Source organism: Pomacea canaliculata, linkage group LG11 (assembly GCF_003073045.1).
Source record: "Pomacea canaliculata isolate SZHN2017 linkage group LG11, ASM307304v1, whole genome shotgun sequence".
In the NCBI taxonomy this organism is placed as follows: Eukaryota; Metazoa; Mollusca; class Gastropoda; order Architaenioglossa; family Ampullariidae; genus Pomacea; species Pomacea canaliculata.
The window spans coordinates 14,814,081-14,841,987 of record NC_037600.1 but is presented as its reverse complement, the minus strand read 5'-3'; the positions used below and the strand labels follow the sequence as shown (position 1 = coordinate 14,841,987).

The window sequence follows — 27,907 nt, the reverse complement described above, 5'->3', positions numbered from 1 at the left end:
CTCATTGCCAGGAATTCACTATCCACATAGTTCTCCAAAAGGTTTACTTTTATCCTTTAAAAATGTGTACATTGATCACAATCAAAAGGTGAAAGATACATGAAGCAAATACACAAAGATGTATATGGCATTTTGGCATCTCAATTGTACATGCAATGGGTTTATTTGGTGCAGCAACATCAGGGACAATAGCACTTACTGTGTATAGCTTAACTAAATAACTGGTTCTTAACAAGATTCAGCTAGCTGAACTTTTTTTGCGGACTTTTTTTTTATAGCAATACTCTGAGGTCACAGATAAACTGAACAAATAGGATATTGCACTAACAAGATGTGCATGGGTGTGGCCACACACCTGAGAACATTCAGCAATATCGCAAAATACCTAAATGTAAGCACAATCTATTCGTGCATAAAATGCTGAATCATTCATTAGAGATGTACATTTTAATTAAATGTTCACCACTCATCTCCTGATGTAGCATGAGTGCTTAATTGTAGTGACCAAAAATAAAGCAGACAGGGACTTGCAGCCAATGCACTCCACGGCAACTACTGACTGCATGCAGTCCACTGCAGAAATTAAACCACTTTCAGCGAATCGTGAGAAATAGCTGCTTACACACACGCACATAAAAAAAGCACTCTCATTGGAACATTTGCTAGCTTTCAACAGACCTGAGAAGGAACCATCTCACACTGATCCACAGAAATGTGTCTGTCCATGTTGCTGTATTGGACTGCAGTACCTGAGATGGAGAAATACTGCAAAACTACATCTTTTAGTAGAGTACTCCCATAAACCTCGCACCATTACCCTTTCATTATGCAAATGGAGGGATCTGCCAAAAGTATTTTTTGGATACAAAACTAAGATGTGAAAAAATTAGACAATTTCTGTTTACATGCAGCTTCAACAGGACACATTAATGAAAATTTACCAACTGATATAATAGCACCATTTAAATAAAAGGATAATCAAGTGAGTAATTGGCCATAACTACACAAAAGAATGTGGAGGTGAGTATAAAACTTTACATTCTGCAGAAGCAAAAATGAATGCTGGGATCTGTAGAACTAGTTTCAGTTAATTCGCTCTCCACACCATAAAGCTCAAAGACACCATAATCATCAGGCTTATCTTCACACAAGCAAGAAGCATAAGCGCACACACACACACATCCTTACTCATCCGTTCTTTTGGAGTTCACATAGGATGTGCTTACGTATAGGCCATGGACACAATGAACGTAATCTGCACCCAGGTGCATGCCAGAATTTTCCTAGTAGGGAAAGATGCTCATGTGAGGATGTCAGAATATCTCATTTGCAGGTTCCACATTTATGCTGCAATGCTTAGTCTTTATATGCATGAGGTATCATGGTAAACAAACTTAGGTTAGAAGTAATACCTTTGACCAGATTGCCGTCAACATTTTTCCCCTGGGATTCAAACCTGCCTACCAAAAAGACAAGAACACCGTGTGGCCTTTGTATATAAAAAAGAAATCTTGTCTCAAAAGCACGAAGGTGCCTTAAAAATATAGAATGATCCTAACACTCAAAAAAATTCACAACTCTAACATGAAGCACCCTAAGTTGAATTCGGTCATAGTGTACTAATAAATCTCACTGTAAAGCAAATTTCCACAAAAGGATGTAGAGAACGCATATTTTTAAACTGGACATGCCTTGCTGGATAAAGTAACAATGATGAGCGATGGTATCCACATCCACCCCATGTAACCTAACTGACCTCACTTGACCTTTCATTTTTCAAACACAGAAGTCGATTTTATGCATTTCTGTTGAGGTAAAGCCATAAAGCCTACACTTTGTTCTTTTTTTTCCCCCCAACGGTAGATAATCAATGTGTAGTAATGGATGCAGATCTCAAACCTCAAAGTTGAGAGGTTTCCCCTTGGCAACTGAGGTGGGCTTGTCAATGCTGTGACCATTCACAAAGCTATCAAACACTCAAATCATTTCCACCCTTCCCCTGGCCAGGAAAGATAAGTCAATGCTTTCCTTGCCATTCTCTCCTTTGCCATTTTATGCTGCAAAGTGACAGACATACCACAAAATCACCCAACCATCAATCCCACAAGTCACATTTACACCATAGAGTCTTCTTTGATTTTCCTCTGCCTCAGCCATTCAGTGGGGACTCAATGTCGATAGATTTGAAGCAGTCATCTGGCAGTGAGTCTCGGATTGCCTGGATGTTGTCAACGTCTTTGCGGAACTGTGAAAGGTCCGCCTGGTACTTGTCCCGCCAGCACTGGATCTTCTTGCTCTGCTCCTGTAGCTTCATCAGCTCCGACTCAATGTCAGTCTGATTCAGTTCACGCTCCAGCTGATCTAGTTCTGCCTCCAGCTCAGCAAGACGTGTGGTGTCAACATCCTCCAAGTATGCTAGTAGACATAAATGTCGCAACGTTTAATCTTCTGAAGCTTTGAAAAATTTATTTTCTTAATTTTTTTTTTCAGTGAATACAAAATACTTAGAGTAAGATAAAGGAAAAGCCAATTGGCAACAAAGGTGAGTAAAGATTCATTGTGTGTAGGACATGGCTTGTGGAAAGTAGAGTTCAACAATCTCATTATACTGTCTTTGCCATCCTTGACATTTCAGGTACTCTGATTGGTGACCAAGGGATTTTTTTTCTAGCCACACACCTTTAACCAGCTCTACAGTCAACTGCACTAACCCTAACCAAGATGCCCTCTACTGCCTACACTGCTTCACAGCTACCTCAAGATTTTAGCAAGCTCTCTCCTCTCCTTCATTTTCTGCACTGGCTACAAACTGTGCTGTGTTCTAATTTTTTTTTCTTTGTAGGCTCTTGCCCTGAGTATATCTCAGAACTTCTCCGCCCCTATGTCCCAGCCAGGCAACTATGCTCTTCATTTGATGACCCTATCCTCACTATTCCTATCACCAGCACAACTAACAGTAACAGAATTTTTAGTTACTATGCCACAAAACAATGAAACTCTTTCCCCTTCCATAACCGCCATCTACCCACCATTGAATCTTTTAAATGTGCAATAAAGAAACATCTCTACCTTAAGCATTAGTCCTAACAACAGTCCACACAATGATAGTTGGTTTTTTTTTAACACCCCCTCCTTTCCATTTATTGCTACAGGGTCACTAGGTGTGGGTAGCAAATTTACCGAGACTGGGTAGGGTAACAGACTGAGTTCATAAATACAAGCTCAGGTAAGGGAGTCTCACCAGATATTGAAGAATGTTTCAGAAATTTATAGTATTGGACTTAATTAAAATGCAACCTCAGCTCTTTTCTTTAACAGAAAACTTCTTATCATCATTGCTTTCATATTCCTTTGGCTCTCTTTAAACAGAAAAGGGAGTCACGTGACTGAGGAGAAAAGCAGGTCACTCACTCAGCACGTTTTTGATGTTGTTGACCTTTTCCAGGGTCTCTGACACTTTAGTGGCAGCTTCGCGTGCTGTTATCTGAGCTAAGCTGGCCTTCTTCTGTGCCTGTTAACACAAAAAAACAATTCTTGCACAAGACTTATTTACAAAGATAACAGTATTAAAGCAAACCTGTAAATATATTGACAGGAAAAAAATAAAGCAGGTAAGATGACAACATTGTGAAGAACATGGGATAAAGCTCACTTTTATAGGCTGAGGGCAGCTTATTGTCAAGGCATCATTGGAACTTGGGTTTTGACTCCCTTTATAACAGCAAGTGAGAATTTATACAAATGATTGAATAAGCAGTACAGTGAACATAAAAAATATGGTAGATTTAGTTTTACTTCTCGGATCAGAGTCTCATCCTCATCAGCCTGGTCTTCAAAGGCATTCAGGCGGTTTTCCGTATCTTCAACTTCTCCGGCCAGGTCTGAGGCCTCATCCTTCAAATCTGTAGCCTTATCCTTCATAGTACTTGCTTCAACACGAATTCGTCTGGCTTCCTGTTAAAAAAAAAGTCTCATTTAACCTCAATGTACAAGTAATATTAAAGTACAATTGAGAAACAATTTTGTTCCTTCCCCATCCTATCCTCCACAGGCTGAGGACCTGTTCGCATGTAGACTAGCGTCATACAACACCTCGCTCAATGAGTAAATGAATACATAAGGGAGGAAACTATTGGAAACTTTAGGAATTGTTCCATTATGGATTACTTCCCTTAAGACCTGAAAGAAAAAACTAAAATTACCAAATCAAGTACTTTGTTCGGTTTGAAAGTAGGCAAAGATTCAGTTGATCAAGCGCCATGTATGCGTGAGTTGCCGTTTAATCTATTCAACATGGATTTTAATTCAATAAAAAATGAGATGAAAACAGTAAGAAGTACTTAAATTCTAATGTATATTCCAATAAAATATGTTTGTTTGGCACTAACTGTTTGTATTTAAAGTATAAATAATTATTTTGTTGGAAAAAAGTTTTGACCTTCTTCTGTTTTTGCTTCTCTGTCCCATATAGTTACAATCTTTCACTTAAATTTAGTACAAGAAAAACAAATTCTATATTTCTTCAAATTCACATTATGTATATGTTCTGAAAATGCTCTTTAAAATGGTGTATCACATATAGTTTTCTGTACTGTAGGTTAATTTATATAAATATTCAAAAATACCAGTCAAAATTTCAATTGAGGGCATTTGTGTTTGCTGCATATGGTTTAAAACACGACAGTCAAGTTACCACTTCCCATCTAATGAAACTTACATTGGAGGCCTGTTCGGCAGTGTCCTCCGCTAACTGGGCAAGACGAAGACCCTCCTGTGCATCTAATTGTGCACCCATGAGAGCACTGCGAGCCTCATCAGTGGTTTTAATTGCCTCTTCGATCATGGCCTGAATCTGGGGTACCTTCTGCAGTGCCTCATTAGCAGCATCCTTGTTCAAGTCAACAAGGCGGTCAAACTCTGTGGATCAAACAATTTTATAGTGAGGACAAAGCACTACAATGGTGTAAGATATTTAAGACTATGATAGCAGAAATACAGTGCATGCACACACACACATAGATATATTAAAATGTAAACTACTAATAAGATTCCAGGGGTTTGGGCAAATCTAAACCCAGCTTACCACCACCATACACCATTTATACCTGGCTATACAAAGAATAAATCTAGACAAGAGAAAGAAACATCACCAGGGATAATATTTAAAGGTAAACTTTCACCATCTGGTGGGAAACAATGGATTCAATCCAGCAGAGAGGGTGATGGAAACAAGTAGTAATGAAGGACCAATAGGGTAGCCAGCACTGCAGATGTTCTTCATCTCCTTTGTTCAGGTCCAACCATTCTTTCCTTTCATGAGCTAACAGTTCCGCCTGTAAGACTAAATCTCTACTCCTAATTGAGCTGAAATGGGTGTTAGTCTGGTAAAAATTTATTCACGTGGGAATTTTTTTAGATTGTGTTCCCCAACCTCTCATCCTGCTTATGCTCATTTCAGGTTGAAAAATATTTTTTAAGTCCCATTAGTGACCCATGTGGACTTTAATCAATTGTTTTTTCTTGCCTTGATACAGCCTCTGCTGCTGACATGACTTAAAACACCAACAACCAACAATCCTTATTACCTAGCAAAGTCTCCAGTGTCTCATTCGCTTCGCGCAGGGTTTTCTCCCCTGATTCCACAGCTTTTCGGGCTACATCACGAGCAGCATCCACCTCTGCAAGAAATTCGTCAACACGCTGAAACAAAAAGCACAGCATGCAAGATCATGACCACAGAAAACATTTTATACATGCATTCTTGTACCACATACACATTTTGTATCTGCACTCCTGTACCAATACACATTTTGTACATGTACACATGTACCATATACACATTGTATGCTATCACATTGCTATCAACTCACCTGCTGTAAAGTCCTGCCATCAGTAAGCGTTAAGCGAGAAGTATTTCGCTGTGCCTCTACTTCTGCCAGAAGATCTTTGTTTCCCTCCAAGAGCTCCTGCGCCCTCAGCTTGATACGAGCTGCCTGTTGTCCATAAAAATATAAAGGAAAAGAGGACAATGACCTTACAGTATTACAGTATAGACATCTGCCTGCAATTCTAATCATATACCTTTGCCTACCATAAAGCACAGAAACCAAGAACAGAAGATCAATAAGAAATATCATTACAGTGATGGCTGGCTGATTATCCACTGAGAAAAGGAAAATTGCCATGGTCTATCACATCTGACATACTATCTGAATGCCGATTCCTTAAGCAGTTGTAAGGTATCTAGTTAAACTGTTACTTATCAATGCTGTACTGCTTTAAAGGACTAGCAAGAACAAATTAAGGTTTTTGATGAAAAGCTCAGAGCCAGTTACTATCTCCTCAAATATTGGTGAATACCCCCATACACTGTGATGTCACAATTTTGACCTCTTGCAGTGCTTTGAGATCTTAGTAGGCATGTAGTCCTTGAACCAAAAGCAGGGTATTCCCCCAGAAATGAAAATTTAGTTGTAAATTGTCTTTCTTTGATATGCCAGACAATACGACTATATCCCTTACTCTCCCACTATAGTCGGTAAAATAGTGGTAAAAGTTAAAGAAATCACTCTCACCTCTTCTTTAATCTGCTCAGCCTCCTGTGAAAGCCGTGCCACATTCACTGGTGGAAGTGGCATCTGTGCATCTTTGTATAGTTTTAGAGCTTCATCGTGTGCCTCATTGGCTCGATCAAGAGCTGCTGATGCCATTTCTTTAGTACGATCATAGAGCTCACTTGCATCGCTAAATCTTTAATAAAGACAGAACAATAATAAACTGTATCTGATCCTTCCTTAAGAATAGCCTCATTGAAACAATATAACAACATTGGGAACTTATAACACGCAGCATCCCAACTATGAAAGATCGCACTCTCTGCGCAGACCAATAATGATAAATGAAAGATAACAGCCAGTGGACAGTGAGGTACGTAGAGACACACTGAACAACAATTAAAGATGAGGTACAAGAATAGAACGTAAAGAAATGGATGAAGCGATGTAGATACTATAAACAGTGTAAGATGGAGTCATTACATGATGGTTAGCATGGCAGACAGTATTGCCAGGGAGTTAAGAACAGTAATTCAGGGATAGTACTTTGTGAATATCCCAGTTTCATAAATCAACCTCTCAATTAATTTGCTCATTACACTTCAACAACAGGATGAAAATAATGACAACTGTGACAATCAAGTAGCATCTCACAAATATCTCTAAAATTAACCCTTAATGGAAGTGTTTTGTTAATGCTGTCAGGTGAAACAAGCAAAGTATAGTTGTGGAAACTTACTCTCGTGTCAGTCGCTCAATCTCAACATCATTTGCATCTGGCTTACGAAGTGTTTCCTCCGCAAGACGATATGCTTCTCGTGAAGTGTTTAGTGCATTGCGAGCAATGTTATCAATCATTTTAGCATCATGCATATGTCTGTAACAGAAGACATTCTGTAAATAAAACCAAATAAAAAATGGGGATATCCTTTTTTAAGGATGTCAGTTTTGTTAAATTTTATCGACAAAGGGAATAATCTTCAGTATAATCATCATCAGTCAAGACACGTTTAGAGCTTTATTTTCTCCTCCAATTTAGGAATATAAGTTGATCAGCTATATTTAAATAACTCAAGAAACTTGCCTTGTGAACCATCTGGGACAGAGAAATTATTACTTTTTCTAAACAATGACTGCTATTTAAAAAAAGTAAAAAGGAGTGGAATGTCACCAACTTGAGCGATTCGTTTGCTGCTCGCTGTGCAATTTCTGTCATCTGTTGTGACTGCTTGCCAAACTGCTTCAATGCTTCTAAAGCCTGACTCAAAGCTTGCCTTCCCTCTCGTCCCACATAATTCTCTGCTTCTCGTAATGACGTCTCAGCACGTCTAATGGCATCTTCAGCAATCTGAAACAATCAAGGACATCACATATCATCAACAAATTCAGACATCAAAACATCACCGCATATGTATGTAAATATGCATATACACCCATACACTTGTACACAACACAGAAAAAAACAGCTAAGATAAAAAGATCAGACGCAACACACCTACTAACCTTTATTCTAACAGCATTTTATGAAATCCCTCAATTCTTATTCTACCTTATTTTTTTACTTCTGCCGTTCAGGAATCTGTAGAAATATCTACTTATCACATTACACCTGCAGCAAACAGCATAAAACCCCTTCTGTCTGAATATACTAACAAAATTATCTGACATGAGCTTCTCATTATTAACGTTACAGTCTATGAATAAATTTTTAAAAGAGCTTATTAAAACAGAAAAAAGAAAGCCTTTCTTTGCGACGACAGATGGAAAGACACCTACAAGTTTTATTAAAAAAATAACTGCTGCTGACCGTAATGTCACGTATGCTGTCCTGCGACATGCTACTGGCACTAGCGATGCTGCGTGTGATGTCGCCACACTTGTCCAGGATAGAACGAAGAGTAGACTTCAGCTCCTGCAATTGCTTTCCAATTGCACCATCACCCGCTGCAAACAGTGAGTAACAAATTAATGGTTAATGGTGATAGCAAAAAGTAAGACAGGAAGCTAAGAATATGTCAAGGGAATTTTCAGTTGAAAAAGAAGGCACAAAAATCTTCCACAATGGGTAGAACAGATTAAATGTTTTATGGCAAAATCTTGAAAGGTGGAAAGAATATGGATATGTCACAATATTATTCTCTGTTCACTTGCTGCTGGTTTCTTGGCAAGAATCTTTTAATAAAACTAAAACATTATGAGTGCCTATGCATTTCATCAATAACTAGAAACATTTTAATTTCACCCAAACTCGAAACCAATCATCAACTAGTTTTGGTGCAATAGCATGAGAGAAAACCAGCTCACTAGAAGCTCCCCGTGCTTCATCCAAAAGGACATTTACAGAGTCGTTCACTTGGCCAAGTACAGCTAAGAACTCAGAGTCATTGAAAAGACTTGGATTGTTGCCGATGTTGTTGATAAGGGCAGTAAGTTCCCGAAGTTTCCCACGATGAATGTTGACTTGTTCCTGAACTAAGTCATAGCACTGAGGACAGTCTGTAAAAAAAGCAACAGACCATATTTTTCAGGGCAACAAAGGAACTGTTTCTTAATCAATGTTTATGTTTCCATGCTGCACACAGTATTGCCAATAAAATCTTAATTTTGTTTTGTTTTATGATTAAAAGTGTAATAAAGTCCTTACCCAAGCAGCCAGCAGAAATATTGTACTTGTTTTCCTGGCAGTAATCGCACCTACGACCATCAACATTGGGTCGGCATGGGCAGTATCCATACGGGTCACACTGTAAGTCCAAGGAGCCAGTGGGGTCACAGTTACAGGCTGAAATATATCAAGGGAGATAAGAGAGCACTCAAACAAAATCCTTTTCTTTTTTGGTCACTGCAAGAGTGGAAGCCAAAGCAGTTTTGTGAAAAGAGAGTATTAAATTAATAAAACCTTAAAAGACTGAACAAAGAGAAAAGATCTCATGCCATGGTGTACTAAGGATTAAAGGTGCAGAGATGCTGTAACAAAAGCAATACAAATAGTAGTACTTTTGTCTGTACTGTATAATATTTGAGGGAAATTTGCACCTTTAAATATCAAAGGCATTATAATTTCATAATATACAAGTCTACTTTTTAAAATCTATCTGTATGTATCCACATACATTCATTCTGACCACTATCACCCCTCCTTTCATCACCATTTTCAATACCCATGAACTCACCTTGACAACCTGATGGGGAGAATCCAAAAAAGTATCTCTGGCAGGTGTCACAGCGCCGTCCAGTTACCCCAGTCTTGCACTGGCACTGGCCACCCCGCTGCTCACATGTGTAGTTCGTTGAACCAATGCGATCACAGTCACAGCGTTCACAACCTGCCATTATTAAGCAGAACCTTTCCACTTGAACGACTTAGAGAAATCATCTGCGAGAGGATAATTTTAATGTTATCAACTTCAAGCAGAAAACAAGTTTCTTCTATCTGCTCTAATAACAATAATAAATGCAAAATTTGAAAAGCACGTACTCACACTCCTAAGGAGTATGCTGTTAGCACTTATGAACAAGAATGAAATATGGACAGCATATGAGGGACAGGAAAACAACCAAATAACATACTAACTATAAAAGAATGAACAGCAGTACAAATGAAGAATAAAATCAAATACAGAAAACACAAAGTGGAACCAAATAACAAGAGCTGAGAGTAACATGATATTGCAAAAGGAAAGGTGTGAAAAGGGGCTAGCATTATGGGAAAGGTTGCTAGGAGTAATCTTTTATGGAAGAGGTGTGTTTTTATTGCACATTTAAATGATTCAATAGATTCAATAGGTGGCGGATATGGAAAGAGAGAGAATTCCATTGTTTCGCTGCACAAACAAACAGTTACAAATTAACATTATTTAAATAAGGCACATAAGATCTATTTTTAATGATACATTTATCAGATGACATTTAGATCATTTATATAAGCAAGGGAAACAATGTCTTTAATAATATGTATTTATAATGTGATCTTTGTCACCTCTGTATGCAAAAACTTGGAGTTCCATTAGACCCACCTTTTCCGCTCTCAAGATTCCAGTACCCTGGGTCACATCGTTCACATTGTCGCCCAGCTACATTCGGCAGACAAGGGCACTGGCCTGAGGTAGGGTCACAGCCCAAGACACCTGGCTGTATGATGGTGCCACTTGGGTAACAGTTACAAGCTGAAACGGAAAAGAAGTTGACAGTTTTTTTAAGCTGACACTTGAAGGTCACAAGTCACTTGAAATAACTGGTCTCATGTCAAACACTTGTACAAAAATTATAACATTTACCTTGACACTGTCCTTTGGGTTCAGCTAGAGCATTGCCATAGTAACTGGGTAGACATTTTTCGCAAAAGTATCCACCTGTGTTGTAAATACACTTCAAGCATTCACCTGTCGTCCTGTAAAGAGAATTTATGAGTGAAATAACAAAAACAAACTTGTGCTTCTCTTTTTCATAATGCAAGAAGACCAGATTGCAATTTTTTTTCTAAAAAGACCTATATAAAACCTACAAATTTTATTTACAACTTTTGCCAATTCCTAGAACCTAGACAAGGGTAAAAAAAAACCAGCAGAATGCTCTAGATCTCTTTCTCTGTGCTTAAACTATTTTCCCCTAGTGTTGTTCAGGAAACATTCTGTATCACCATAAGCAAAAATTGAAAGGAAAGGAGAAAGGGTTTAAATATCTATATACACACTCTGAAAAAATTGTGAGCTGTATTGTTATTGAGTGTGAACTTTTCCCCAACTTTTTCCTTTTCTACTCACGTGTTGCAGTTGCCCACAGCATTGGGGTCGATGTTGCCATTACAAGAGCATGGAAGACAAGGTCTAGGGTTACCAAGGCGACCAGCTGGATCACCATGGTACCCATCAAGGCAAACGTCACAAAGGTTGCCTGACAAAAGGTAGGGTAGAAATCATGTGACAGGAATAAAAAGATGTAGAGAGAGAGGAAAAAAAGTCACAACTTGTAATGTTTAGGTTCATTTAGAGGACACTGAAGCAAATGCAATTGAATGTCAGATTTGTGGACAAAGATGTAACTCAAAATCAAATATGTGAAAGCAAAGAGGCCACTGTTAGCTGCCTGCTGACCTGGGCAGATGTTTAAGATAAACAGTTTGCCAAACTTGAAAACTGAATGCATTCAGCATTGTATAAAAAGACTCAAGCTCATTAAAAATCATGACCAAAACACAAAGCCTTTTCTTTAAGAGCTGCACTGCTATTACCATATAAAAATCAGAAAAAAAGAAAGACAAGGCATGGGGTGAATGGTGCTTACCTCCATATCCTTCTTCGCACTCCGTGCACACCACATCTCCAGTCGACAGCTGTACACATGGGCCACCGTTAGGGCAGGGGCAGGGTATACAGTCCTCTGGTGTGCCTTGTCTGGCATCACCATAGAAACCACGTGCACAGCGCTCGCAGTTCAACCCTTCTGTGTTGTGCTGACAAATGCAGCGACCTGTCATCAACATAAAGCAGTTCATCTGAAATAATCTTTCACAACTTTCCTTGTCACCTTTATGCCAAACATTAAAATCCAGAATTTGCTTCATGATTTCTGACAGCACACCAATCCAGCTACACAGCAAACAACCCTACTATAGAAAGCAAATGACATGAAACAGTCTCTAAGCTGCTTTGCGATCCCTCTTAGACTTATGACTGTGGAGAAAAGTTTTAGTGAAACAATAATTACATGAAATACTGCCACTAAAACCTACTCACCAGTATTGACATCACACACATCAGAATGTCCATTGCATTCACACGGCACACACTGAGCAAAAGGACTGATGTTTGCTGCTTCACGACGGTAGCCAGGGGCACACGACTCACAAAACTGCCCAATATAGCCTGCTGGACACGTGCACTGTTCCACCCATAAGGCCTCCTCACCATTGACCAATCCTTGTTGTGCTGTCCCTAGTCGGACATTATCTATGAAACCAACACCTGCAACAAAATACACCGAGACACTGCTAAGGACTTTCCAATACTTTTTAATGCCTGTCAGCTTTATTGTTTCTTTGCCAGAAAATTTAGTTTTTTCTCTAACTTTTCAACCCTTTTTTTTCTTTTTGCTAATGAATTCAAATTTTATGAAGTTTATTTCCAACAATTACATCTCCCATACCTTGAGGGTTGAAAGTTCCACGGATCTTGAAAGCAGTGACATTTGCCAGAATGGTGATAAAATCCTGCGCTTTCAGTCGAGGGGACCACTGAAAGCTGGGGTCCTCATGAATACGGAATGAGTAGTTCTGAGCAATCACATCTGGCACTGGATTGCTCTGAGCAAAGATGTGTGTTGCAATTGATTTCCCAGACCCTTCGATCACTACATCCACAACAGATGGCCGAGCTGTTTCCTCGCCAATGTTTAACACAAAGGAGATGAACTGGTTGTAGCTGAATCTTTGGTCTCCCAAATATGGTTCTATAAGGGATGATAATAAGTGTCGAGTCAAAATGGCACGAACAGCAATGATACATAGCTTGGTCCTTACAGCAAGAAAAGATAAAGAAAATGTATCATTTGCTCAATATCACGTTTTATCAATCCTCTTCTCTTCCCTTTTTAGGCTAAAAGATGAAAAGTCTAAACTTTTTCTTGTATTCTTTGTCATACTAGAAAAAAGGGGAAACAAGAATCAGCATGTAAACAAAATTCTAACAGTAATCACTGCTTTATTCAAAGAAAATTTCAGATACAAAGTTATATAAATTTCTTATGCAATAGCCCCCCAATAGCCACCTATACAGCTTGAGTTGTTTCCATTAAGTGCCATAAGGTCCTAAATGTATCAACCCACTCCTTATTTGTGTTCAACCTGAAATATGTTTATGTATCACAATACAGTTGAACCATTTGTCTGGAAAAAGCACACACCACTAAATTCATACCGGGTGCCATGAAGTAAATAACTTCAGTAGTGTCAGACTGAACTCCCAGTTTCCCTGTCACAGCATTATACATAGTTTCCAAGTCATGTCCACTGCGGGTCATTGCTGTCCATCTTTCCTTGCCTGAGCACAAAAGAACAAATGCCATTAAAACACCCTAGGGATCACAACACATATATGAAGGCAATTTCTAAATAAAAAAGGAAAATAAAACAACGATTATATATCAAATCTTTCACTTTTAAAGCAGAGGCAAAAACAGCACCATATTTTGTAGTGGGGGGGGGTGGGGGGGTGGGGAGGAATAGGTGTTTCATGCCAACCCAGCAACTAAGGCTATATCATGGCAAAGCAGCATCCTGTAAACAGGTGCCACCTGCAGAGAAGTGTGCCCAAGACAAGATCTGAGCCCAGGATGGTCAATGCTTACTGTATTAGTAATGGCAGGCACCAACCTTTGCACCAAAAGACTGCCTTACCAAATGTTGTAAGTATTCAAATCAATAAACAATCACCAGCAACCCCAATAAGTACCTGTCTGGAACTCTGTGGTGATGTTACGTGCGTAAAATCCTGATGCACTGTTGCACACTGATGAGTGACCATAGCAAAAGCATGCCAGACAACCAAATGGATTCTCTGTGCTCAGACCAAAGAATCCTGGCTTGCATCTAATTGTGAATACAAAAAGAAAAGAAAAAGGTAATTTGTTCTTCCTGCATTCTAAGTATATTCCGACACAATAGGCAACCACTTTTTTTTCAGTCTCAGCATTTTTTTTTTGGAGCTATAGAAAGGTCCATTAGTGTGGCTTTGTCCACATGGGGATATGCACTTTACAAATTTTTATTATTCAAGACCATGCATAACAACTGTGCATATCAAAACTTACGATGCGAAAACACATTTGTATAAACACAAATCTGTGTAAATCTATATTTAAAAAAAAAAGAGTTTAAAAAAATTACAAAATGAAAGCACAGGCCATGGACTCAAAACAAAACATCAAAAGCAATAACGTAAGATGTTACAGACCTGTCACACCTGCGACCTTCCACGTTCTGCTTACACTCACAATCACCTGTGCGAGTATCACAGCGTGGCTCATTGTTGTAACTTCCAGGTACTGAGCAGGCACAGGGTCTTTTACACAGGAAAATCATAATATTTTATAGAACCTTGATTTCCAAATGAGCTACAATTTACAAATGATCAACTTTATTAATACCTGTGGGCATTTATAACTGTGGAAGTAAGCTCAGTAACAGAAGTTGGGAAAAAAACCCGGAAGAACTGGCTACAAGGTAAGAATAAGGCAAGTGATGTTTCACAGAAAACACAAAACATACAATCAATCTTACATCAAGACCATTTTTAAGACAAACCAAGAACATCAAGCACATGACTGAAAATTCATTTGTGGTTGAACAGCTGGACTACAAAAGGTACAATTTCAAGTGTCTGTTATGTATGCATATGGACGTAACAAAATATTTACCACTTTAGCCTAGCCTCTCAATGATGAAACTTTACATCCTTACAAGTTGAGCATATTAATTTTTTTGTGTGGATGAGCCCTTTTTAGCCTTTTTCCCTTTTATGGAAAACAAACAACAAATATTCACTCACCTGCTGTGCTCATACATCAACAAGGCAATCACATACCTTTCCAGTTTTCAATGGCCACTCCTCCTTCCTACCATCACTGACATATGCATGCATGCACTTTCACACACACATATCCATGAACTGCTGAACAGTAAGCTTACAAGAGTTTTAAACTTACACGCATCCAGCCTCCCCAAAGTCAAAAAAGTCTGGCAAACATCGATCACATTTCTCTCCCCCTACACCAGGTTTACATCGGCACTGCCCATTGTTGTCACACTGCAGACTCCTCGAACCTAAAGATACACAAGTTGCAGTCATGTAACAATTATCAAGGCGAGAAAGACTACCATATGATAACTACACTTGACTCTGTGGCAAGCAAACTTCACTAAACAGAAAATCTACCTTCAGAGACCTAGAGAACAAATTAGCCTTATGTCAACCTGTACCTAAATTTTCAAAACTTTCAAGCTGATCACTAACCCACTTCATTGCATCCGCAGGCCAAGCATCGATTTTCTGGCATGCGACGGTAGTAGTTCACCTTGCAAACCTCACAGTTTGGACCATCTGTGTTATCACGACAGTCTCTGCAGTGACCCCCATGACCAGTCTGTGTGTACAGCTCCCGATCAAAGTAGCACCGGTCTGACAGACCATTACAGTTGCAGGCTGCATGACAAGACGAAAATAGGTGGATGTCAACTGGCTGTCAGCAGACAATGTTAGCAAATGGTAAATTGTTAAGTGAGCACACAAATATTCCCCATGTTGGGCTATCACCATCATGTTCATAGCATGGGAGAAAATCTATGATATAAAGATTGTTCTTAAATCAAATTGTTGACAGCCAATAACAACTAGCTTGTCTGCAGCACATTTACACAAATGCTGAAAATGTAAAAGTGGAAACAGCTAAGAAAATTCATCATGATGATAATAAGATAAAACACACACACGAGGATCTGCAACGATTTTACATGTTCCCATCAAACCGGTCCCAAAACCATGTTACGATAACACAAACACTTAGCACTTACCATCATCCACATTTGGCTGCATGCAGAAGACAAAATCAAGAGTTCAAACACCTGCATGCTCACATTAATTTACTTTCACTCTCATTGCTCTCTGCTGCAAGAACAAGTCATCAGTTTGAGGCTGAAACCCCACCCTTTCACAGGGCCATAATCATGAAACAAGGATAACAAGGGGTAACATGTGGACATTAAGGGCAAGGACTTTGTCTCTATAGTTAGGGAGCAGTGACAAGATCCGGCAGATATTGCTTTACATTATTTTACCTTACAGCATTTTGAACACTGCTTTGAACTATGGCCCCAGAACAAGACTTGATACCACTGGTGCTTCAGCTGCTGCCCTCTTTTTGAAGAATTACTTTTTATTAACATTCTTTATGTGCTTTTTTATATTTAAAAAGTTTCCCTTGGAATTATGATACTGAACCAGAGTTGTCCAATGAAAACTGCAAACATTCCTCTCCACACAAAAGTTCACTCAGTGGAAAAGGTTTACCGATACCTGATAAAGAGAAAAATGCAAACACTCACGCAGACACTCATTTGCATCCTTCTCATTAGCACGAGCCCAGGGCCGGTCGTTGTAGAATGGCAGACACTCGTCACAGTTGGGCCCATTGGTGTAATGCTCACACTTACATACAAGCTGGTCTTTCAGGGTCTGGTCACGCACCAGCTCACATGAACTGCCATGGCCATTACACTTGCATCTGTCCACACACATAACAAATGTAACTGTCAGACTTCCTGTCAGACCTTTCTGTAAATGGGCCACAAAGGCCAATTATCATCATCAATGCTTATGTCAAAACTGCAGCATTTTTAGGAACGCATAATATCATCTAAAAAATATCATCTATTTTCCGGATCTAGACAGTTGAGACACAACTGCAAAAACTAGAGCTGCAAAAAAAATCCATGTACCCATGAATGATATGTGGGTGTGACTAGCAAGGATTACAGTTGTGACTCCTAAAGACAAACTGTTTTTTAAATCATGCTATTTAGGCTCCCAGAAAATCTTTACAATTTTTAACAAATGTGAAACAAGTAGAACATGTAATGAATGTATATACAAATAAGCTGAATACCTGGCACCAACAGCTAAATCTGATATTGCATAAAAGTAGGATTTCAGCACTCTCGGATCTCCAAACACTTCATCACCAAATGTGTTCATACGAGTCAGAACAATCCTTATGTCTGTAGCTGTTACCCATTCCTGCAAATGTCAAGTGGATCTTTATGTAAATAAACATTAACAGATCTTGTGATTAGTACGAAAAGTGGAAGAAAACCAATGGCATTCATGATAGAAGGTTTGGTTTGAAGCCTAAAATTCTGAAGAACTACCTTAACTTGCAGCTTACAAAATAATGCATGATGGGAAGTAATGTCAATAATCTGTGTGAACAGGGCATAAAGGATAATAAAGGCAGGTGGGAGTGGAGGTTTGGGGGGTTTTACGTGCAGTCAGCAACTAAGGCTATATCATCATGGCAAAGCAGCCAGCCCTGTAAACAGGTGCCACATGCAGAGAAAGAACAGCACGCCTGCCTGAGATGAGACCTGAACCCAGGACAGCCAATTCTCACTGTATTGGTAATAGGCGCTAACTGTTGGGCAGTCAGACAAAATAATAAAGCAATGTCAGTGTTAAAAAAAGCACACTTTGGCATCATATGCTTCAAATGAGAAAAAAATTCCAATTTTGCATGCAAACGTAATTAATGTCATTCATATTGACATCTAAGCCATTATGACCGACTTCTGGTGATTAAAAGAAGCGGAGTAAGATTTATTTGAGTAGCTCAAAATCACAAAGTGAATGAGAGGTCAAGTGAGTCTCTTCTATCCTGACCCTTGATTCTGTTACACCAGCGTAAGGCTCAATGCAGAAATAAAGAAGTCAAATAAAGAAGAAAAGGATTTTACGAAAATAAAGCTGACCAAAAATCTGTTTCCGTCCCTATGCTAGCACTTCTCCATATACCCCAGGGTCTTCTGTAACTTAATAACTTTTTTAAATCCTGATGCTGGTTGTGTCATTATACTGTCACAACACCAAAACAAACAGAAATAAAATAAAGTCAAAACTTTTATCACCTTCGCTTCTTTTTCCTGGTCTATATTAATGTCTAGACAGCAACACATTCTTTTTGTTTGGTTTCTGGCAATACTAAAATAAATAGTCTATAAACTCTAGTTAGTCAGTGTCTATGTTAAGAATGTAGTGTTATGGCTTTGTAACTGAAGCCGTGATGTTTGTCAACAAGTTCAGAAATATCTTTAGCTGTATCTTTATATGCATGCTTGATAACAAACAGGACACTGTAAAATACTGTGGCTCTCAGGAGTTGTATACAGGAATGATTTGTAGGAGTGTAAAAGAAGCCTCCTCCGCCCTCTCCCCCAAAAGACTAATTAGGTTTGTCAACTGGTGTAGTGTGTGAGTGTGCAGAAGAACACTGCCCTAGTCTGTTCCTATTGTGAAACTTCTTGCATAGCAACAAGGAGTGTAGCTAAACAATAGAAGCTTATCTACACAGCAACAAAAGAAAGAATAAAAAGAAATGAAGGTAGATGAATGGAAGCTCCATAGACACAAGTTACCTGCAGCACTTCACTGTCGCTAAACTCAAAGGCACTTGGTCGACCCTCCAGAGTACTGAAGGCAACACTTCCACCTGTGAGAGGTGAAATGTCACTAAACTCATCAGTGCAAATGGCGACAGCTTCGTTTTCACTGGCAATAACTCCTCGTCTGGGTAAGTGGTAGGTGCTCTCACAGGAGGCACTGTAGAACTGGTACGGAATCCACGGGCCGTCTTCACGTGTTCTCTTGAAGATTGCAAAACTCTCGGGACGAGGTGACACAAAGCGTATTCGAACATACGTGATATCAAATGCTTTGTCTGCAATAAATTTTTTAAAACTCAAATCAGCTACCTGGTAAAATTTTTAGTTTTTCACAATTAGGAACTTTATTTTTTTTTTTTAATAAAGACAAGCCCTAGAAAGCTTTATTTTTTTTTTTATTAACATTCAAATAACATTAAGGAGTTACTACATAATAACATGCTGATTACACAAGTTCTAGATGTAAAATTTATGACTGTGCACAGTATATAGCTGATGGACAGGACAGAATACAATTATTTTGACAGGGCCATGATTACTCTCTCTCCCTCTATGAATGTAAGGAAATATTTTACACTATTCATGGCATATTATCAAATTATCACACATTCAGAAACTGTTTTCCTTAACACCAAAAACATTATGCAAAAGTACTGTAATGTCTGCACATATACAAAAATAAACATGCATACATGGTGTGTTTTATAAACATTTTATGTTTAAAATATGTTTTGTATTTGGAATACCTAGCAAAAGGATGTGCCTATGTCAAATATAAAAAAGCAGGTTGCTATCTTTCCACTTTCTTTTAAATCAAGCTGTGAAATTTCTCTGCCTTGCTTCAACACACCTGTCCACAGCCCCTCCTGTTCCCCTCCACACACACACAATTATCAGCAGGTTACCCACTCCACATTCATGACCTGAGCTATATATATATTCCCACTCTTGTATCATCCTCCTCCTCCCAGCTCAGATGAGGTGGAGGAGGGCAGACAACTTAGCTGTCTGCCCTTTGCACTCTCTTTCACACACACTCACACCAGGCAGGACAGCTGTCCCAGTCCTACAAACAGACACAGTCCAGACTGCTGAGTCAACACCTATCCATTCTCCTCTCTCTCACAAAATGTTAATGACCTTCTTCACCCCTGAACCCCCTCCTACCCACAAACAGCCTCCACAGACCACACACACCCCTTCCTGCGAGTAAAAGGTATTTTGATGGCCGTCTGTGTGTGTGTGAAAGGCTGGGTAGACTGCTGGCTGGCTGCCTGTCTGTAAAATAGCTAAAAGAACAGCCTGGTGACCTGTATATGATATACCAGACTTGGCACAGAGCCAAAACATTCAAAATTTAATCAGACTGAAAATAGCCTTACTGTTGCAGTGACACCCTAACAACAATGATCTGAATAAAGAAGTACTCTACATTTTTATTCTCAAAACCTCTTTCTCACAACTATTTCTCAAACTGGGTGGATTCAGAGGCAGCCAAGATTTGTTTTGCAATATTCTGTCTTCAAGCTAGAGCTTAAGAGTTTACGTAATATATAAACAGTTATATCAAAGCTATGTTTAGAAATAGAGTGCCTGTTGTTTACACTGCTGTTAACTGGCAAACAAAAGCAACTGTTAAAAAAAACCTTGTTCAAAGACCTATAAATGATTTCCTCTTATTCTGCATTCCTTACATTATAGGAAGTACTTTGTCATAATGTTATGCTGATGCTGCAACATATGAAAACAAATCTCAAATGCCCTTGTGCTATACAAATCTGTATCTGTATATACAATTCCCTTTCCAGCCAGCATTCAGGGTTGTCTGGGTTTATAACATAGAAACTTCATTCACATACATTCTCTTCCGGGAAAACATGCCATTATGTCATAAAGCGCAAATCTGGCCTGACATATATTGTGATGCTTGTAAAACCTTGAGTGACTTTCTCTTGAGACTGATGCTTCATGAACTTGGTAACACTTGCTGTGTCATCTCTTGCTGTTTGTTTGAGATTTAAGAATGTTCTATGATCTTCCTTCACTTTGCATCAACATGTTCAACAACTTCTACCTTTGACTTTTCATCTCAGTGCAAACCTCCCACCAGAGTTAAGTAACATTATCTATATGTGCATATCTGTGTGCTGGTGTATGTGCTTGTGTGTGAGACAGAGGGCTTATCATCCATAAAATACAGTTAAACTTGTTAGGGGGTTCCAGGCCATTAGCTAACATCACTGGGGATTTTATCCAATGCCCTCCCCTAAATCTACATTTGTTAATATTGTACAGTTATCCATGATATCATGTTTTTATGCACACAGAATTGTCACTTAGCTTAATGAAAGCAATAATGAAATATTACCACTTGTGTCCAGTTTATTACAAAAGGTCTGACCTCAACTCTTTTAGTTCTCCAACTTCCAACACTAAGTTGTTTGTTTTCTGAAAGGCAAGTTTTTTAAAATGTAACTCTCTTACATGATTAACATGAAGGTGGGTGGGTATGTGTGTGTGCGTGTATGCATTCACATATACGGTACTTGTTTCTGTGAAAAGTGTGCATACCTGCTTGACAAGTATGTTTTAAGAGAAATATTTCAAAACACTAACATGGGATTTAATCCTCCAGAGTTCCTAAGCCAGGTATGATATCAGGTTTGTCCAGTTGGGGAACTACTTAAACTACGATCAGTGATTTATGCATTTTATTTACTGGCATGTTTTACATTTTTCTTATATTCATGGGTAGGGTAAGATATCCCACATCTGATTTGTCAAAAACATAAAAAAGTCACAATACATTCTGTGCTACAGTTTTAGCCTTAGTTCGTATATAATAACAGTGATAATGCTAACTCAAGTTAAACATGAAATTAAGTTTAAAGATGTTGAATGATCACCAGAACAGAATGCAACATTAATTTAAAATAGTGTACAATAAAAATGAATATGGATTTTGTTCCTCCTTAGGAAAGCATACAAATGTGCAAGTAGTAGTCCAATGGTTAAAAGATGACTGTGCCTGACCTTCCTGCCACTCTTCTACCCTCAATAAAATCATTCCCTCTTTTCAGTCATAAATATCTTCTCTTTAATTTTCAAGCTAACACAAAAATATCATTTTGCTAATTCTGATTATAATATGTATGCTATTTTTGCACACAAACGGAACTAGCTTGGTTAGACCATATCCTTGACGTAGAATCTATGCGCTTTAGGCTGGTAGTGTGGGGTGGTGAGGGTGGTGCTAGTAGCTTTGCAAGCATGCATTTTCTCCATAAGACGTTCTGCCTACTTAAGCGTCTATACACCCTGATGTATTGTAACTCCTCCACATTGCGTGGCTTTTGATAATCAATGCTTCTGCTCTACCTCCTTCACCTACTGAGCACCAAACTATCAAGAACTCGGCCGAACCCCCTTCTGAGTTTGTTCTGTCATGCGTGAAAATCCCAGAATAAAAGGCACGGCGGTGGGACTTTTATTCTGTGCGTGCAGGGGGTCCGCACCCTCGTCCATGCGTGATTAAACTCGCGAGATAATGAGTACACTGGGTTACTGAGTAAATGCTGGACAATCTTCAGACAGCAGCTTCGGTGCTCCTTCACTGCCGTGGAACATCAAAGAAACCGGGGTTTCAAGATGTAATATTTGATCGATTTAGGGTGTGCTGAGTGGAGGTGGGGTGGACTGGGAAAGAAACTAAAACCATAAATGATCTTAAAAGTGCTGAAACAGACCTTAAACCTTAATATTTAATCACTTTGGAAGCTTTTAAACAGAGACACGATAATCGCGACTGTGACGTCCAACGCATCTCGCTGCATCAAATACTTTATTGTCACTACTCGTTTGAAAAAACGGGAGATGTATAGCAGATATGCAAATCCACTACTGAACGGACGTATGTATGACTACTTTGCTGGTGGAAACACCTGCCTGTCAAAATAAGCCAACCGCACTACTGGCACTGAGGTCAGGCATTTGAGGGAAATGTACTTCCTGTGCGGTTCCTTTGATCCGACAACGATATTTAACGAGAATATGAAAAATTGTAATTTCACAACGTTAAATGCTGTCATATATGCATCAATTATGAGCACAATGAATCTGCATCACATGAACTGGAAAAAGGTTTTTAGTAAAATGACACAAACAACATCTCTAAATCCGTGGGACAGGTGTTTAACCCGAGACAACTCAGTGGTTAGTAGATCATAAATTTTTATTTTAAAAAAACCGCTTAATTTAGCTAGGGACAGCATTCGTCTTTTGTGGATTTTTATTTTTAAAGGGCAGATGCATGAACTTAGACGTTTGTGTGGTTTTATGACGTGCATAAATTTTCATTTAAAAAAGCTCATGAGCTATAGGGAGAGAATTTTAGATGATTTTTTTAAAACTTTAAATTCCCTGCTTAAAGTTGTGCCCCTGTAATAATGGCCAAGCGATCATTAAACTCTGCTTTGACTGGTAGACAACTATGGTGTAGAACCTGTTTTACTTTTCCATGGCCTCTTTGTACATCTACAACGGAAACACCTTTTAAAAATAAAAAAAAGAGGATTTATTTCCCCCTTCAGCTCAAAAAAGCCCCTTCTTTGTTGCCTAATGATAAAGCTTTCAATGAAAAAATTTGGCCATGGAAGGTTCTGAGAAAGTTCTGACATGATAATCCTCAGGAAAGCAGCATCTTGTCCTAGGTTCACCAAGATCTCCCTAATTGTCAACTCTGCTGGGATGATGGTGGCAGTTAAAAGATAAATCAAAATAAGACAAATAAACTCACAAATCTGCACCAAGCTCTACAAGATGTTCACAGCTTGTCAGCTTGTAATGGCTTTCTTCCCTTTGTTCAAGAAAGGGGGATATATATATAGCCTATACATGTGCAATATAAACACTGTTTCAGTTGATTCACTGATAATAGCAATGATTATGTTCAACATTGTGCACAGCTTTTGTATCAATGCACTGCAACAAAACAAATGATATACTTTTTTCCCTAGCATAACAATGACATTTTTAAACCTCTATATTGAGAAGAGTGCAAAAGCATCTGCTCAAATTTCACACAGAGGAAGTGATGCACTTTAATCACCCCTGAGGTTGGGAGAAGGGAGCTCTAAGTTTATTCTTTTTATAAGGCTTTGCTGGCTTTTTTCCAGCTCCATGAACAAGTAGCATCTTTCATCCTGTCAGGATGCATTAGGGAATAATGTGTATACATGCACCAGACACTTGAGTCTTTCCTCAGCTTATTTCCACAATTAAAAGGAAATTTTTTTTAAAAGTTGACCCGTACCGACAGTGAGAGACATGATCTGCATGTAGATTTCCATCCACAGCAACTCTTGTACTTAGTCTGATAATGAAAATTTAAAACTTCCAGCAGCAAGTTTCATTTTCACTTTAAAGTACTTGTTTGTAAGACTGCAATACAATTGCGCTTGATTTAGATAATGATGATTTTGTGCACCCATTTGACTGACTCTCAATCCTCCAACATACACATGATCTTGGATGTGATTTAGCTTGCTCACACATCACTTAGCTTCACAAAATTCCTAGCTACTGATGTCTGACAGTCACAAAATCAGAAATGTTTCAATTAAAGGGATCTTATATTACCCACTTAACTGTATGGATGATTGTATTAATAGTCTCTTTAAAAAAGAAAATTATGGGAGGGTAAGAAAGAAGTGAGGAAAGTGCTGATGAATGTTCAGCCCTGATAACCTAGACCTCTGTGTCACCTCAAACATCAACTTAGGCCCTACTGTTGCTTCCCATCTACTCTTACCAGAAGAGGTCAAGATGGCCATAAAAGGAGGGAAGTCACCTCAACAACTTCCCACCTGAGCTGCTGAAACGTGGGCAACAAACAGTGAAGACCATTACCATTCTAGAGTTTGGGAATGCAAAGAATGGCTCAAGTAATGGATGCAATCACTTGTCATACCCCTTCCAAAGAAAGCAAACAGTAAACAGTGTCGAAACTATAGTAACATACATCTGATCAGTCACCCAAGCAGACTCATGCTTAAGGTAATCCAAAATTGCATCGAGTCCACTGCTGAGAAATTGCTAGTAGAAGATCAAGTGGCTTCAGACCAAGCAGGAGCACAGTTGAGCAAATCTTGAACAGTTGCATGCTGATGGATAAACACCTAAAACACTGTAATTCCATCAACTTTTAAAAAAAAAATTTTTTTTTACAGAGTTTGGCAAGAGGGATCCTGTGATGTGAAAGTTTAACATCTTGAAGAGGGTCTAGTTCCAACTATCAGTGATTATAAAACTTCAAGGGAAAAAGTAGTTCTCAACGAACAGGTGGAAGACGTCTTTTAGACAACAGCAGGTATACCCCTTGTTGCCTGTGCTGTTCAGCATCTTTCTGGAGAATATAATGTGCAAGACTCTGCATGACCTCCACACTTTCATTTCTATCAGTTTGGGGCAGGGGGTGGGGGCTTATGTAACCTGCACTTCACAGACGATGATGATCTGTTGGTAGGCAGGAAAACTGAGTTGCAGGACCTCACAAACAGGCTGCTGGACACTGCCAATCCATACAGGATGAAGATCAGCACCATCAAGAGTGAAACCATATTCAACACCATACAGCACAGCAGAGATCTATATTAACAGAGTACAACTTGAGGAGGTAAACAGTTTTGAATACTTGGGCTCTATGCTTTCCAAGGATGACAGCTGCACAGCATTGCATCGCAGCAGCAACTGGCCAAGCTAAACAGGACCTGACAAAGAAACAGCATAAGATTCACCACCAAGGCTGCTTGTCCCTCGTAGTTCCCATTCTGCTGTATGGGTGTAAAACTCTGCTTACCAATACCAAAAAATTGATTCAAGTTTTCAAAATCCAGTACTTCAGAAAACTACTTTGAATCTCCTTCAAAGTCCAGGAGACCAATAATATGTACTTATATAAGCCCGTTAACTTGAGAATACCATGTTTTATGGTATTTTTATTATAGCAACTGCCTGTCTAGCAGGGTAAATTCAAAGCAAACCTTTCACCTCCCAATCTAGTCCTTAACCAGGCTGACAGATGTTGCTGGCAGAACTTTGGACTTGCTCTCTTTCTTCTATCGATCCTCTCTCCCTTTTACATCACACTTCTTATTTGCATCTTTCATCTGGCATTCAGACAATACAAATTACCTCACTTGTTTGAAGCTAGCCTCTATCACACTAGAACAATTAGTTCAAGACAGTGCATATAAAGGACCAATCATGCACCTTGGAGAGCTTAATGGCAGTCTTAGGTGTACCTTAGAATGAAAACAAAATTTATTATCAATGCCAGGTATCTACAGGGGCTGAAACTTGCTTCCAAAATAACGTCATATTTACTGCCCAGTTTGTACTGAAATACGAAGAAGGCATTTCCTCCTGCCATTCATGAGTAAGCTCAAAAAATTGACTTCCTCTTATTAGTTCTAGCACAGCATTCCAATCTGTACAAATAATCTTGGACTAAGAGTCAGCTACATAGATATGAAATTATACAAAGCACTAATCTTTCTTAATAAAACAAGCTCTTTCTTAGCATTTATAAGAAAGCTCTTGAAAAAATTTTTGCAACTGTAAAGTACAACAAGATCTATTAGCTATAATTTTGGTGTTATACGTACTAAAACAGTACAATATATTAGCAAATTAAGTCATTCTTTACCAGTGGTTGCCAAAAGCAAAAGGAATTCATCAAATCATCACCTTCATGGTCTAAATAAAAACTATCAACGATGTTATGGAGTGTAAAAATATATGCAAACAATGGCTGAGACAGAATGCTTCTCACTGTGTACAAAATGTACAGTTTGTACACCTATAAATCTTGAATCTTTGAACTCAAGGTAGCTATTTATACTCTTCATAGGAGTGGTGATACTCTTGGGATATGATTTGCAAAACTGTAACAAGGTTGGGCATTGTTCGTTCCTGAAAACAATGTCAGATATATAAAGGGTCAGCTGGAACTTACAACATGTGACGTCATCAAAGGAGCTGTGGTAAGATGAAACCAATTATTTTCTATTATTAACACGGTCAGTGCTGGCCCTTGCACTTTTGCTTGTTTGCGGAATGGGCCAAAGCTCTCTCCGCGCTTCGCGACCAGTAAGGGTGGGAGGGTGATTAGCGGCTTGGGGAGGGAGGTAAGCCTTGGCTCTGCCAAGCAGCTTATCAAACGTGGGCTGAGGAAATGGGGAGGAAGTCCCGAGGAAATGGGGGCCCGGTGCCTGACTGTCAATCTAAAACCCGCCTGACACTTGAGTTTTTCTATAACCACCACCAAACAACTGAGTACATCTTAATGACAGAGTAATCTATGAAGAATCAAAGCAAACACTTTATACTTTTAGATTATTTACAAGAGAATTGTGTAAAGCTCTGCGCCTCTGACGTGTGCCAAAAGAAGATGAAATGGTGGAATTCTGATAGCGTAAAAAGCCAAAAGCAGCAGTTTCTGCGCTGTTTTTATTTTTGGAGTGGTAGGGAGACAACAAACAGTTAATACTTTTGTGCGATATAAATTTATATATTACTACATTTGCAATGATGAAATAAGCTTTTACTAATTTTTTTTTTAAATGTTCAAAATACTCACTCAAATGAAGTGTGAGGTTCACAGTGACTGGGTATTGGATACCCTCCAGCATCGTCTCACTTTGCCACCATGTCCAGTTGTCGTTGTTGTTAAAGTCCGTCATAAACTCGGGTGGATGGTTCAAACCCTCCTTGCCAGCATCGCAGATGTAGCACGGCTTGCGTGCACCCGTAACACCAGTCTGAAGGCAGTACTCGGTTTCTCTGGTCTCACCACAAGTGTTGGTAGCGTCCACAGGCAACCCGAACGCTGCATTCACAAACTCGGGCATGCATCGCTGAGCTCTGCCGGCAGAATCGTAGCAACTGCTCCGGCCTCTGGGAGGATCCTCCTGGCCATAAATTGAAACTACGACCAGACCCACAAACAGAATAATTCCCCACACGCTCTTCATGGTGTTTAACTCAAACTTTTCCAACTATCCCAACACAGCCCCTCTGCGATCACCACCGCAGACTGACCCTAACCTTTCCACTCTTTCTTGCCCCCCTACCTTGCGTTGCATTCTGG

At 39.1% G+C, this 27,907-nt stretch overlaps 1 protein-coding gene across 1 annotated transcript; it reads right to left on the bottom strand.

The window, feature by feature from the left end:
• Positions 1-27: 27 nt before the first annotated feature.
• Positions 28-27,903, bottom strand: LOC112575073 (laminin subunit gamma-1-like). The gene is made up of 28 exons (XM_025256629.1): positions 27,398-27,903; positions 18,733-19,034; positions 17,211-17,341; positions 16,651-16,829; positions 15,563-15,751; positions 15,255-15,372; positions 14,504-14,611; positions 14,003-14,139; positions 13,469-13,591; positions 12,699-13,001; positions 12,290-12,517; positions 11,838-12,023; positions 11,318-11,447; positions 10,832-10,944; positions 10,571-10,720; positions 9,728-9,880; positions 9,199-9,336; positions 8,859-9,050; positions 8,362-8,498; positions 7,730-7,902; positions 7,294-7,431; positions 6,576-6,750; positions 5,871-5,993; positions 5,586-5,700; positions 4,718-4,917; positions 3,796-3,954; positions 3,412-3,511; positions 28-2,415 (listed from the first exon to the last, which is right to left on the bottom strand). Exons 1-28 carry the CDS (start codon positions 27,789-27,791, stop codon positions 2,150-2,152), a joined length of 4,860 nt encoding a protein of 1,619 aa, XP_025112414.1. The 5' UTR covers positions 27,792-27,903; the 3' UTR covers positions 28-2,149.
• Positions 27,904-27,907: the final 4 nt, after the last annotated feature.